This window comes from Phyllobates terribilis, unplaced genomic scaffold (assembly GCF_046119375.1).
Source record: "Phyllobates terribilis strain yellow unplaced genomic scaffold, ASM4611937v1 Scaffold_10__3_contigs__length_209671492, whole genome shotgun sequence".
In the NCBI taxonomy this organism is placed as follows: domain Eukaryota; kingdom Metazoa; phylum Chordata; class Amphibia; order Anura; family Dendrobatidae; genus Phyllobates; species Phyllobates terribilis.
This window is the reverse complement of record NW_027362770.1, coordinates 186,197,767-186,213,115: the sequence shown is the minus strand read 5'-3', so window position 1 is coordinate 186,213,115 and position 15,349 is coordinate 186,197,767. Positions and strand designations below refer to the sequence as shown.

Sequence of the window (15,349 nt, the reverse complement as noted above, 5' to 3'; positions counted from 1 at the left end):
TTTTGGCTGTGAGCATTTGTTGTGGAAGAGGTTGACCCTCTAATGTTCCATTACAAATCTTCAGAACATGGGGCAAGAAGAGAGGGGCGAAGGTTTTGTAGTATTGCGCAGAGAATCCATCTGGACCAGGGGCTTTGCCTTTCGGGCACCTCGACAGGGTGGACTGAAGTTTTCCTAGTGTGAAGGGTTTAGATAGTTCGTTTTGTTGAGATGTTGTTAATACCGGGAGATTCAATGTACGCAAAAAGTGAGCAGTATCTGACTTTCTCTGTATCTCATGAGCTTCTGTGTCATTTGGGCGAAGATTATATAACTGAGAATAGTATTCCAGAAAGGCCGTCTCAATGTGGGTGGGGTTCTGTGCTGTAACACCTCTGGAGTTCATAATGGAGTGGATGTGGGTGCGGGCTTGCCTTTTGCGGAGCCGGGATAAAAGAAATTTGGAGGTCTTATCTCCGTGTAAAAACATCCTGTTTTTCCACGACCCATACAATTTCGCCAAACTGACATTAAGAATATCTTTCAATTTTTGTCTCTAACTAATGATGGTGGCCAAAGTTATATTGTCATTGTTTTTTTTGTGGTTCAGCTCCAGCTCTGCTATATCGTCGTATAAGTTTTGAACTTCCTAATGTCTCTTTTTATTATAGTAAGATGCAATGGAAATAAGTTTGCCTCTTAGCCCAGTTTTATGTGCTTTCCAGAGGGTTTGGGGGGAGGTCCCCTCTAATTCATTTTGTTGGAAGTATTGGAGAAGTTTATTACTCAGACGCGATCGGATAACAGGTAAGCCCAGTAGTGCATCATTAATCTGCCATGATCTGGGACCCGAGCGCATTCCGGGTGTAAATAATGAAAGTAATACAGTGGCGTGGTCAGAGTAAACGTTCGGGGTTATATTTGCAGTAGATAGTCTAGGCAGGAGCGACCTTGGTACAAAAATGTAATCTATACGGTGGTAGGATTTATGAGGATTGGAATAGAAGGTGTAATCTCGTACGGAGGGATTTAAGTATCTCCATGAGTCAATTAGTTGCATAGAATTAAGAGTGGTGCGCAGTCTCACTAGATGTCTAGAAGAGATAGAGCTTTTTTGTTTGGAAGTCATAGAATCATAGAATGGTAGAGTTGGAAGGGACCTCCTGGGTCATCTGGTCCAACCCCCTGCTCAAAGCAGGATTCACTAGATCATCTCAGACAGATGTCTGTCCAGCCTCTGTTTGAAGACGTCCATTGAAGGGGAACTCACCACCTCTCGTGGCAGCCTGTTCCACTCATTAATCACCCTAACTGTCAAAAAGTTTTTTCTAATATCTAATCTGTGTCTCCTCCCATTTAGTTTCATCCCATTGCTTCTAGTCTTTCCTTGTGCAAATGAGAATAAAGATGATCCTTCTACAATGTGACAGCCCTTGACATATTTGTAGACAGCTATTAAGTCTCCTCTCAGTCTTCTTTTTTGCAAGCTAAACATTCCCAAATCCTGCAACCGTTCCTCATAGGACATGGTTTGCAGACCAGTCACCATTCTGGTCGCTCTTCTCTGAACTTGCTCCAGTTTGTCGATGTCTTTTTTAAAATGTGGTGCCCAAAACTGTACACAGTATTCCAGATGAGGTCTGACCAAAGAGGAGTAAAGACCGATAATGACTTCACGTGATCTAGACTGTATGCTTCTGTTAATACATCCCAGAATTGTATTTGCCTTTTTTGCTGCTGCATCACACTGTTGACTCATGTTCAGTCTATGATCTATTAGTATACCTAAGTCTTTTTCACATGTACTGTTGCTTAGCTCTATTCCTCCCATTCTGTATATGCTTTTTTCATTTTTATTGCCCAGATGTAGTACTTTGCATTTTTCCCTGTTAAAAACCATTCTGTTGGTTGCTGCCCACTGCTCCAGTTTATTTAGGTCTTTTTGAATCCTCTCTCTCTCTTCTCTAGTATTAGCTATCCCTCCTAGCTTTGTGTCATCAGCAAATTTAATCAGTTTACCCTCAATTCCTTCATCTAAATCATTGATAAAGATGTTGAACAATACAGGTCCCAGGACGGAGCCCTGTGGTACCCCACTTGAGACATTCATCCAGCTGGATGTGAAGCCATTTACAACCACCCTTTGAGTCCGATCACTAAGCCAGTTATGAATCCACCTAACAGTTGCCTGGTCCATTGCATACTTGGTCATTTTTTCAATAAGGATGATGTGAGATACTTTGTCAAATGCTTTGCTGAAGTCAAGATATACTATATCTACAGCATTTCCCTGATCCACCCAGTCAGTGATTCTGTCATAGAAGGAAATTAAGTTAGTCTGACATGACTTGTTAGTTACAAACCCATGCTGACTCTGGTTAATCACTTCATTCTTATCCATGTACTTACATACATGTTGTTTAATAATTAGTTCAAAGATCTTTCCTGGTATAGAAGTCAGACTCACCGGCCTATAGTTCCCTGGGTCCACCTTCTTCCCCTTTTTGAAGATAGGAACAACATTTGCTCTTCTCCAGTCTTCTGGGACTTCTCCTGTTCTCCAAGAATTTTCAAAGATTATGGAGAGTGGTTCTAAAATTTCTTCTACAATCTCCTTCAGTACTCTGGGGTGTAATTCATCTGGACCTGGAGACTTGAACTCATTTATGTTAGCTAAATATTCCCTCACAATCTTTCTGTTTACAGATAACTTGGATTCCTCTATTCCTTTAAATGGACAGTGAAGATCAGTTGATGTTACATTTTCTTTCTGAGAGAAAATAGATGCAAAATAGGAATTAAAAAGTTCAGCCTTCTCAACATCCTCTCTTACCATTTCTCCATTTTCATCCTGTAAAAATCCTATAGCATCTTTGACTTTTCTTTTACTTTTGACATACCCCCAAAATCCTTTTTTATTGCTTTTGACATCTCTTGCAAGCCTTAATTCATTGTCAGCTTTAGCTAACCTGATACGTGCCCTGCAGGATCTGCAGACTGCATTATAATCTTCTTTAGATATGCCTCCCTCTTTCCATTTAATAAACATTTCTTTCTTTCTTTTTAGCATGTGTTTAAGTTCTGTGTTCATCCATCCTGGTTTCCTTAAATGCTTCCCATTCTTCCTACTTTTCGGGATTGTTAACGATTGTGCTTTGAGAATCTCATTTTTAAAAATTTCCCATCCTTCCTGGACATTTTTGTCCTTAAGGACATCCAGCCATTGGATCCCTCCTATTCTCTTTCTGAGTCTCTTAAAATCTGCCTTTCTAAAATCTAACCTTGAAGTTTGAGTCTTCACATGTCTTCCTCCTCTAGTTATCCAAAATTCTATAATAGCATGATCGCTGCCTCCTAGGGTCCCAGCCACCTTTACCTCCTCAACCATTTCCTCCCTGTTTATAAGGATTAGATCCAAAGTAGCAGATCCCCTTGTTTTCTCCCCTACCTTTTGGAAGATAAAGTTGTCAGCAAGAGAGGATAAGAATTTGCTTGACCTGTTAGTTTTACTTGAGAGAGATTCCCAACAAATGTCTGGATAGTTGAAATCTCCCATGACCACTACGTCATATTTTTTGGAGAACTTGGTCATTTGATACATAAAGAGTTCATCCATATCTTCAGCTTGCCCAGGTGGCCTGTAGTAAATGCCTACAATGGTGTCCTTTCCGTTGTTCTCTCCTTGTATTCTTACCTAAACAGTTTCCACAGAACTCCCAGTCTCTGAAGCTTCAATCTCTGTGCAGATATACGCTTTTCTAACATACAATGCAACACCTCCTCCTCGTTTATCAAGTCTGTTTCTTGCAAATAAGTTGTATCCTTTTAGCCTTTTATTCCAATCATGTGTATCGTCCCACCAAGTTTCAGTGATTCCAATGACATCATATTCCTTTTCCTGCATTAGTAGTTCCAATTCTCCTTGTTTGTTGCCCATGCTTTGTGCATTTGTATAAAAACATTTTAGTTTGTGATTGGTTTCTCTTCCTCCCATATTTTTATTATTTAGATTTTTTTGTCTTTGTTCTTCTTTTCCACTTCCAGTAGCAGAGATCTCAATAGTATTTGTCAGCTGTATGGCTTTTTCTGGCCTTTTGCTTCCCTTCCCACATTGTTCTAGTTTAAAGCTCTTCTGATGAGTGTAGCAAGGCGACTTCCAAATACATGTTTTCCAGTCTTCGTAAGGTGCACCCCATCTCTAGCAAGTAGTCCATCGTATAGGTAATTCATTCCGTGATCCAGAAATCCAAATCCTTGTTGACGGCACCATCGACGTAGCCAGTTGTTCACCTGTAGAATCTTATTCCACCTCATTGTTCCATGGCCATCCACTGGGAGAATGGATGAGAAGACCACCTGCGCTCCCAATTCTTTCACTTTCTTGCCTAAGTCTTCAAAGTCACTGCAGATGGTTTCCAGGTCCTTTCTTGCGGTGTCATTTGTCCCCACATGTATTAGCAGGAATGGGTAGTGATCTGTAGGTCTGAAGAGTCTTGATATCCTGTCAGACACATCTTTAATTTTTGCTCCTGGAAGACAGCACATTTCTCTTGAGGTTATGTCTGGTCTGCAGATAGCGGCCTCTGTTCCTCTTAACAGGGAATCCCCCATGACCACCACTCTCCGTTTTTTCTTCACAACATTCTTCTTTCTCCATCCAGGAGGATTCTGAGGGCTTACAAGGTTATTCATTGCTGGCAAAGTCTTATCTTGCTGTATTTCTTCATGGTTCTCCTGTGTGAGAGCCTGGTACTGGTTCCTGAGCAGTATGGGTGCTGACTGCCTCTCGATCCTCCTGCTTCTGTGGGTCACATGCTTCCATTCCTCTGTTTCGTCAGGTGCAGTTCGAATTTCTTCTCTTTCTGAATCATGAAGAGATAATTCTGCTCTGTCTAAGAACTCTTCACCTTCCTTAATGATTTTCAAGGTAGTTAACCTCTCTTCTAGATTTCGCAACTTTTCCTCCAACAGGGACACAAGCTTGCATTTCTGGCATGTGAAGTTTGGCTTTTCCACTGGCAAGTCTGTGAACATGTAGCAGGATATGCAGCTCACCAAATGGCTCCTGGACTCTTCCATGTTCTTATTGTTAATGTTCTGAAAACAGTGAAAAAAGCTTAAAAAAAAAGCTTCAAAATGCGCGCGGCGGTAGGCGCGCGGTTTACCGATGTCCTCTTTTCAGCTCCAACAGCCAAAATCCAGTGTTCTTTGAGCTTGCGGAGACTCTTCACTTACCCCAAAATGCAGTGGGAATATGCAAATTATCTCCTCAGGACTCCTCCCCTGGTTTTTGTCCAGCTTAGGTTCCAAAGCAATGTTGAGATCTCCTCCAATCAAGAGAGTACCCTCTCTAAAGCTCTCTATCTTCTTTAGAATCAATATTAACCATTTAACCAATTTTTTGTTGGGTGCGTACAGGCTACATAGGGTTACTAATGACCCATTAAGTAACCCCTTAACACATATGCAGTGCCCTTGAGGATCTACGAGGGATTCTCTAAACTGGAATGGGACTCCCCGCAGCATAGCAATGGAGACTACTCTCGAGCCAGATTGAGTTGAGGTGGCATGGTACCATGTATCATAGAGTGAACGTTCAAAGTTTGGCAATCTATTGGGTTTAAAATGGGTCTCTTGGATGAATAGCACATCTGCCTTTTGTTTTTTAAGTCTATGTAGTGTGGGGTATCTGGAGCTCGGCGAGCTTAAACCGGGGGCGTTTAGGGATGCAAAAGTAATTACCTTATCGGCATCTGTCGTAGTGGAATAGGATTTTCCCAGGTGGAGCTTCCGGTGGAAAGAAGCTAATTGTGCCTATAGGGGTTAGGAGATGGAAGGGAATAGGAAGAGGGGACGAAGGGAAGGAAAGACTAGAGATCAGAGAGAAATGGAAAAAGAAGAGAATCAGTTTAGATGATTGAAAACAATATGAAACAATTCCAGATTCAAATTCAAACCACATATATAATGCCTGGCGTTGATAGCCAGTTTAGGGGAGCATGACCAACATACAAATTTATATTCAACAGCAACATCTTTGTAGAGCATTGCATAACAAGAGTTACGTGGGGTAACAAACAGCGAGGCCAAGACCTAAAGGGGGGAATGGTATGATGAGACCAACCATATACTTAGGGATTCAAAAAAGGGAAGAGGTCGAGGCCCGTTTCCGAATTCCTTGTCCGAGACCAACAGAGTCCAGCAGAAAGGAACAAAACAGTTTACCCTATCACGATTGTCCCGAAAAGGACCAATGAAGAGATGGGACAGCGACGAGTGTCAAAACCACTCAGGTGATATCATCAGGCCTTTTAGAAGTCGGAGACTTAGCTGACTTTCTCCTCGCATGTTGTGCTTTCGGGGTAACTTGTTGCCAAGGGACTGGACTCGGAAAGGGTTGAATCAGCGTCGCAGAATGAAATGTCTCCCAATCAGGGTAGGATGCAAGAAATATGTCGAGGGTTTTGCAGGCAGCTTTAACATCTGCAGATGATCTAGCGATGATCTTCATGTCTCCCGCTGTCACATGGACTCCGAATGGGAATAACCAACGGAAACGGTGACCTCTCTGCAGTATAGCATCTGTGAAAGGTTTCAACAACCTTCGTTTTTTCAAAGTGATAGCCGACAGATCTTGAAAGAGCTGGATCCGTGTATCTTCATAAGAGATCTCCTGTTGTTCCCTTGCTCTACAGAGGATCAGATCTTTAACTCGGTAATCCAAAAAGCGGCATAATACGTTTCGGGGTGCCTCTCCTTGGGGCGGAGGGCCCTATGGACCCGGATTAGTTCGATTTCTCGGGGGTCATCATCAGTAAGTATGCCCCTGAAGATCTCTACTGCAGCTTTGCCCAAAGCTTCAAAAGCCACAGCCTTTAATTCTAATATTGTTGCGACGCTCCCGATTTTCGTGGTCTTCCAGGGTACTATGGATCAAATGTAGTTGTTGTTCATGAGCGTTCAAGTTATCAAGCAGCGCATTGGCTTGTTGTGAGAATGCAGTTTGGGATTGTTCAAGCGACTCCATCCTATGACCCTGTTGAGTAAGATCATTTTTTATCTCTGCCAATTCTCCACCAATTGGTTCGAGGGTTTTAGCCAATATTCGCTTTGTAAAGGAGCGAGTAACCGTGGAATCCTTAGTCTGGCATTCACCATCCGAGTCACTTTCCACCTCAGAGTCAGAATCGTCTATGTTTGTCATATCTAAGCGCTTGGTGGTCTTTGCTGATTCAGTTATAGAGCCTTGTTTCCTTAAGAATTGGTCAACATAAGCTTGGGTGACGGATTTCACAGCTTTAGATGTATTTTTAGGGGGCTTAACACTGGACTTCCCCATAGTGTTACTGGAAAGCTCTGTAGAGGAGAATATAGTCAAGTTATGGTGCAATGGCTCCCCCTGCTGGCTTAGGGGTGTTTAATACGACATATCTTGTCAGGCAGTGCTATATGGTCAGAATCTGAATATATTACTGGTAGATCCTACTGGTGGGAGTTGTGGTACACCAGAAAAGAGAATTAACTGCTGTACAATCCACTGGATGAGAGCTTATAAAAAAGTGCAAAAAAGCTCTATGCACAGCTTCTCTATCACCTCTAAGATGCTCAAGACGTCAGTCCCAGGACAAAGCTTGCAAGCTCAATTGGGGCTAGAAAAGTGGGCTGGTGATATATTGTCAGAGGGTGTCCAGGTAATGCAGGGACCTGCTGCACCGATTTATATATAAAAGCAGCAGCCTCAGCCTCTGTGACCTTAATTGTTCTTCAGCCCTGCTCAGATTAGGCCAGGGTCTGTGGTACAAATCTTAATAAAAGAGCAATAGCCACAGATTCAGGAGTCTCCACTTCTCCCCAGCACTGCTTAAGTCCCGCGCACCTAGTCTGGTCCCCCCCGCTCTGGCGATGAGGCTGAAGGGAATCCCAGGCCTCCGTGATATCCGGAGCTCTCACCGCTCTTCAGTGGCATCGCCCCTCTTGTCTCTCCTTCTCTCTCACGGAGCGAGCTGCGCGGTCAGCCGGATGAGGGAACCAGAGACAGACGCGGCTGTGCCGTCCAAGCCGCGCTCCTCTCAGGAGGCAGGACCGCGTGCACGCCGGATCAAGATGGTGATGGGCAGTGGGGGGACACAGTGCAAACAGACCTGGGTCGAGCGGTAAGGCTTCTGCAGCTTTCTTTGTCGGGTTCCTCGGGTCCCAGAAGCTGCGGACGACAGGCACCAAAAGTCTAGGGGGTGGATGCCGTCTTTTGTGAGACCAGATGGCTCGGATGCAGCTGATCTGGAGAGGAGCTCTGTTTGCAGCAGCCTCCTCAGTCAGTGACCATCTTGGATCTGTGAACCGCTCCTTTCTAATGGTGACGTCATTACTGTGGCCCAGCTGTGTCTTTAAATTGTTATTGGGGTTTTTCCCAAATTTTGTCAGCCCTTGCAGTCACTGCATGGGCAGTACCACTATAGGAGACCCACTCCTTTACAATGGGAACATTTTTTTTTTTACTGAGGCACTCCTCTGTCTCTTCAAAGGGGTATTGGGGTGCGTCCAAATTTTTGTCAGCCCTTGCAGTCACTGCATGCGCAATAACAGTATAGGAGACACACTCTTTAATAATGGGAATAAAAAAGCATAGCAGGCTGATGGCCCTCTAACAATAATGAGGGCCTACAGCTGAACCTTTAAGAATAGTAAAGGCCTCCTGATGGCCCTATAAAAATAGTGTTTGTGACTTTCAGAGTCCCTCCTTCATAAATGAAACAGGATGTGTCTGATCATGTCTCACACACCACATGGCCAGATAACGTTGTAAAATGTTAAAATGACATTTACCAGTGAATGTATTTTTTACCATTGAAAGCAATGCAAAAGTGCAAAAACGCATCAAAAACGCTACGTATGAACATAGCCCAAGGTGTGGAGTATATTTATTTTGCTTTATACACAAGTCATTACCCTGGAAAGGATGTTCCTTAACATTTTTCCCAGGGAAATCCATTTTGGTTTCGTTTTTGTACGTTTTATTGTGAGTCCGTAAAAATGGCGTAATACTCTGACAACATTGTTCACAGCAGTGACCTGGGTGTCAGAGATGCTTCCAGGGGTCTTCCCCATGCTGTTCCCATGTCATTTGAGCACTGTTCCCATCGATTTGGGCAATTTTTAGGCCCTCTGCAGACCGCCGGGGGGAGCCGCCTGAAAAATCCTTGAGTTTCCCATAGACTTACATTGGGTTCGTTACTCGGACTGAGCACTTGAGCATTTCAATTTGCTCGACCAGAGCAACGAGTACCCGCGCATTTTAGTGCTCGCTCATCACTACTGTTTATCCCTCTCCCATAATGATAGTTCGACTTCATGTCACATGTCTCATCTATTGCATTATTTCTATATCCTGTTGTGCATAAATATGTGGCTCTTCAGATTTTGTGTTATCCTATGCCTGATGAAAAGACCCTTGTAATCTCGAAAGTTTGCAATTTGTTACCATCTTTGCAGTTAGCCATTAATAGGTATCAAACACTGGGGACTCTCAAGTCTTAATATTTTTCTATCTACTGGCTAACACAGTACAAAGATATATATTTTTCCACTATCTGTAATTGTTGTCACCTTGTATAAACCACTCTGTAAACCGGTTACAAGTTCCTCCTCAATCTCTGAGATAAATGTGAGTCATCCAGACTTTCAGTTTCATTTCTATTTTTCTGCCTCATTTTATGGTCAGCGATGGCGTCTGCTGGTCTAAGAAGGGAGCTGGAATGTTCTGTCTGTCTGACCCTGTATACAGATCCTGTAATCCTGAGATGTGGACACAACTTCTGCCGGGACTGTATTGATCAGGTCTTAAATACACAGGACGGTTCTGGAGTTTATACCTGTCCTGAGTGCAGAACACAGTTTCAAGAGCGACCTGTGTTGATTAGGAACATAACTCTGTGCAACATATTGGAGGATTTCCTGTCTACTCGGCCACATCAGGAGGAGATCACCGGGATCCGCTGCACTTACTGTGTGGACTCTCCTGTACCTGCTGTTAGATCCTGTCTACACTGTGAGGCTTCTCTGTGTGATAAACATCTGAGGGTTCACAGTAAGGGACTAGAACACGTCCTCACTGATCCCAGCACTTCTCTGGAGACCTGGAAATGTTCTGTCCATAAGAAGATCCTGGAATATTACTGCACTGAGGACGCTGCTTGTATCTGTGTGTCCTGCTGTCTCATTGGAGAACATCGGGGACATAGAGTGGAGCCTCTAGACGAAGCCTTTGGGAAAAAGAAGGAGAAGTTGAGAAACGTTCTGCAGAAACTGACCACAAAGAAAGAGGAGGCTATGGAAAAAGTCAGCCATCTGGAAGAGAACTGGAGAAAAGGTCAAGAAAAAATGACTGAAGAAAACAAGAGAGTCACTGCCCTGTTTATAGACATCAGGAGACGGGTGGACAACCTGGAAAAGAAGGTCCTGAGTGAGATCTCCAGGCGAGCAAAGAAGATGGCACTGTCACTGTCTGATGTGATCCAGAAGCTGGAAATAAAGAAGGACGAGCTGTCCAGGAAGATGAGGCACATTGAGGAGCTGTGTAACATGACTGATCCACTGACTGTCTTACAGGAACCGGACACCGGTGACTTGTGTGATCCTGAGGAGGAGGGAGGTGATGAGGACACAGGGGGACATGATGGAGGTGATCGGGACACAAGGGATGGAGGTGATCGGGGTGCGGAGCTGACCTCACACATAGCACACACATTATCTGCTATGATAAGAGATATAAATGTGATCTTCTATGTGCAGGATCCTGCAGACATATTACTGGATGTAAACACGGCTGCTAATAATCTCCTTATATCAGACGACCTGAAAACTATGTCCCGTATTCCAATAAACCAGAATCGTCCAAAAACTACAAATAGATTCCAGGAGGATCAGGTATTAAGCAGCAGGAGATTTTCCTCAGGAGGACATTACTGGGATGTAGAGATCAGTAAGTCAGGTTTGTGGAGGGTGGGGATGTGTTACCCCAGTATAGACAGAAGGGGGCGTCAGTCACACATTGGAAATAATAACAAGTCCTGGTGTTTGTGTGGAGGGCGACAGGTGTATAATAATCAGTGTACAGTGATACATGATAGTAAAGTGATCCCGTTACCTCACCAGATCCCCAGTGATGGAGTCAGGATATGTCTGGATTATGAGGCCGGGCAGGTGTCCTTTTATGCGCTGTGTGACCCCATCAGACACTTACACACCTTCACTGCCGCCTTCACCGAGCCCCTTCATGCTGCATTATATGTAAATAAAGGTTGTATAAAGCTGTCAGGATGGAGCAGCAGAAATGAGACATCATGAGAAATTGAAGCCGCACTGAAAGAGAATTGTGAAAAAGTGTCTTAAGAGCTCTCGTTTCACAATTATCTTTCAAGGTATGCAGGATGCCAATCACCCGATGAACAAGCAAAGTACTTGGTAAAGTTGTATATATGGCACTCAAAAAAATGATATAGGTGCTCGAGTAAGTGTTCCATTTTACATTTATGCATTTATCACCCACTGCTGGTTTTGGCTTACAAATACTGATGTAAAATACTGAATGTGTGAATGTGGCCTTATAGTTTATGGTCTAACGGTGAGACTAAGAAAGCAACAGAGTGCGGTGAGTGGGTGCAAGATTTTCCCTCTAAATAGTATGAGCTATTGGCACTGCTGGTGTATGTAGGTTGGTTGTGCTGTCGAGTCTCACCATGAAGGAATACAATGAGCTGCAAATAATATTATGCAGTTGTCACTATGTTAACGTCAAAAAATCATCTCCTGGTAGTGTCCCACAGAATGGTTGGCGTGCCGTTGGGTGCCACAGTGATGCACCCTCGTCCTGACAATTACAACAGCTGTCAAACAAATTATAGAGAAATAAGTGTAAATTGATGGATGGGAGTTATCGTTAGGATGTATGATTGTAGTGAAGTAAAAACCGATGATTAAAAAAAAATAAATAAACCATGCCATTCTTTCCTGTACATTGAAGATGGTTCATTATTTTCAGTTCAGTCTACATGTTCAAGTTGCACTATAGCAGAAAGCTGCATCAATGTACTGTCATGAGAAAAACTAAGTACAACCTCTTTGAATCCGATGGTTGTACTTATCAAGGCATAATACAAAAATATGTCTTTAAAATTAGAATTTATCTGCACAGTCTTCACAAAAGAAAATCCCATGATAGATGACATGATCAGGGATACCAGAAATTCCCTGATCCGCCGCCTCAAACTCACTAAAGTAGACATATCCCGGGCCTAAATGCCAGACACCTCCGAGTACTGCAGGACGGATGGCAGACCCCCCCGAGTACTGCAGGACGGATGTCAGACCCCCCCCGAGTACTGCAGGACGGATGGCAGACCCCCCCCGAGTACTGCAGGACGGATGCCAGACACCCCTGAGTACTGCAGGTCGGATGGCAGACACCCCCGAGCACTGCAGGACGGATGGCAGACCCCCCCCCCCCCCGAGTACTGCAGGACAGATGGCAGACCCCCCCGAGTACTGCAGGATGGATGCCAGACACCCCCGAGTACTGCAGGATGGATGCCAGACACCCCCGAGTACTGCAGGACGGATGCCAGACACCCCCGAGTACTGCAGGAATTAACTACCATGACAGAAAGACTGCTATTTTTAATATTCACAGATTCCATAATAACAGGGCCTGTACCACAGGGCTGGCGCATAGCAAACGTGTAGCCAATATTCAAAAAGAGGATAATTTAATGTCAGAGGGATTTATGTAAGCTAGAGACTTGGACTGAGAAATGGCAATTGAAGTTTAATGTAGATAAAATGTAAAGGTCATGCACTTGGGCAGAGGAAAAAAAAAAGTATAATTGTGTACTAAATTATAAAAACTGGGTAAAACTGTCACTGAAAAAGATTTGGGTGTATGGGTGAAAGGCAAACTCCACTTTAGTAACTAAGAAGTTACCTTGGTGTTCACTAGAGCCTCTAGTGGTGAGGTCAGGCTTGTGCGACAGGTAGCTGCCAGGTTCCACGCCAGGGTGGTGTCCGGCAGTAGCAGCTGACCCCAGGGGTCAAGTTAGCTTACACTAATTAGGGCTTGGTTCAGGTACAGTTCAGGATCACTGACTCGGAGATTCAGCGAGCTCTGATTGCTGCTGTCAATCACTGACAGGTGCGTGTAAATGGCTTAGTTGCTTACATTGTACCATTTACAAACACTCTTTGTTTCTTGACCCTCAGAGCTCGCTCATACCTCTGATTTTCTCGTACGAGTGCTATCTGTGGTGTTCACGGATAGCACTCATACCTAAGATATTCTATGGGGCTGTATATCGAGTGGTCCGAGGGTCAGATCAAAATCGGCAATACAAGTCTATGGGTTTGAGATAGAATCGGACCATACTCGGATGACATCCGAGTATGGCCTGATTTTCAAGGACTGACGAAAAGGAGAAGGTGGAGAAACTTTTTTTCTTTTTTTCTCTCCACCTTTGAGAAAAACTGATGACACACGGACCACGCTCTGATCAAAATAATCGATCCATTTTTCTCATATGTGGAAAATACTTCTGTCTGAATGAGGCCTTAACAAGATTTTTACCCATGTCCATATCGTGTCCCCCAGTCCCTGCTTCTGTAGCTTCAGTATAAGGCTGTTATATGGTACAGTGTCAAATGCCTTTGCAAAGTCCAGATAAATCACATCAGCCGCATTACCAACATCCAGATTTGCACTTACCTCCTCATAGAAACCCAGCATGTTGGATAGACACGACTTATCTTTCATGAATCCATGCTGGTTGTCAGCTAATATATTATTATCTGCGATATAACTCTGCAGGTCATCTCTTATGATACCCTCAAAAACTTTGCATACGACTGATGTCAGACTTACCGGACGGTAGTTGCCTGGAATCACCTTATTATTTATAATGGCTTTTAGCTTGATCTCGAGCCATGACGACTTAATGGATGAACACTCTGTAGGAAGATCGATCTTGTGGAAGCCTAGATAGGTCCACCAAGGTCCTCTCTGCCGTTTTCTTGATTGTATTAAGCCATTGGGTTGCTGGTCTTCCTCTTCGCCTTGTTCCTTCTATTCTTCCGACCATGATGTCCTTCTCCAGTGATTGTTCTCTTCGTATGATGTGTCCAAAGTAGACAAGTCGTAGCTTGGTGATCCTTTCTTCGAGTGACATGTCCGGCTTGATTTGTTCCAAAATTGATTTGCTTGTTCTTCTTGCCATCCATGGTATTGATAACAACCTTCTCCAGCTCCACATTTCGAAAGCATCGATTCTTCTTCTGTCTTGTTTCTTTATTGTCCAGGTTTCGCATCCATAAGTTACTACAGAAAAGACCAGATTATATACGAGCCGTGTCTTCATTGCCAGTGAAATGTTCCTCCATTTAAAGACCTTGTCCAGTGACGTCATTGTTGATTTGCACATATATATTCTCCTATTGACTTCTGGTGTCCTCGCTGCATCTTCTTGAATGATCGTTGATAAGAGTTGGTTGAAGTCCTTCACAATTTCCACTTAGTCGCCGTCCATCTTAGACGTATCCTGGTCATACCTGGCAGTAGTCAATATCTTTGTCTTGTTGTATACTGGTATTGAGCAGGAGCCCCATGCTCGATCTTTCCGTCACCTTCTTATTTTTATGATTTTTTTTTAACTATTGACAAGACTAGTATTGACCCGAAGAATCATGTCGTCAAGTCACTTTTGGAGCACAACACCCCAAAACAATGGCAAATTTAGATTTTTTTTTTCACTATTTCTCGCCTCTTGGATTTTTTTTTCTCGTTTTCCAGTACATTCGACGGTAAAGTGAATGGCGTCACTCAAAACCAAACCTCCAGCTGCAAAAAATACGGCTATGGATATAAAACAATATACGAGAAAGGTCCTGATTCATCAAAGCTTTCACGACAAAATTTTGGCCTAAAAAGCTTTGAAAAGTTGCAAAATTTTTGGAGCAACTTGGAGTTTTGCCTAAATTTTGTGACATCTGGGGTCTTGATGCCAATTTTGCCCAGGTCTGCTGAAATTGGTGGAGCCGGGGCAGGACGGGGGCGTGATGACGAGCAGCAGCGTACACCTCTTCATGAATCGGGAGCGTCTGACTCCAGGACGCCCCTCAAGACAGGTGTGAACAACGCCTTGACCCAATGTTCTGCCTCTTAGAAGGGAAGGAAAACACGAACGGTGGGAAGAAGGGGTTTTATATAGGGTGAGAGGGGTAACGCTAGACGATGCCCGCGACACGGCAGCCTGAGGCGTCTCGTACATCATGAGCGCAAATTAGGATAAAAATTAGCCCCTCTGACACCTGTCGCCGTGACAACAGCGAG

The 15,349-nt window shown here is 43.7% G+C and overlaps 1 protein-coding gene across 1 annotated transcript; it reads left to right on the top strand.

Annotated features, from left to right (window-relative positions):
• Positions 1-9,664: 9,664 nt before the first annotated feature.
• Positions 9,665-11,971, top strand: LOC141164789 (E3 ubiquitin/ISG15 ligase TRIM25-like). Its single transcript, XM_073650353.1, has one exon. The coding sequence runs from the start codon at positions 9,700-9,702 to the stop codon at positions 11,320-11,322; it is 1,623 nt and encodes a 540-aa protein (XP_073506454.1). The 5' UTR covers positions 9,665-9,699; the 3' UTR covers positions 11,323-11,971.
• Positions 11,972-15,349: the final 3,378 nt, after the last annotated feature.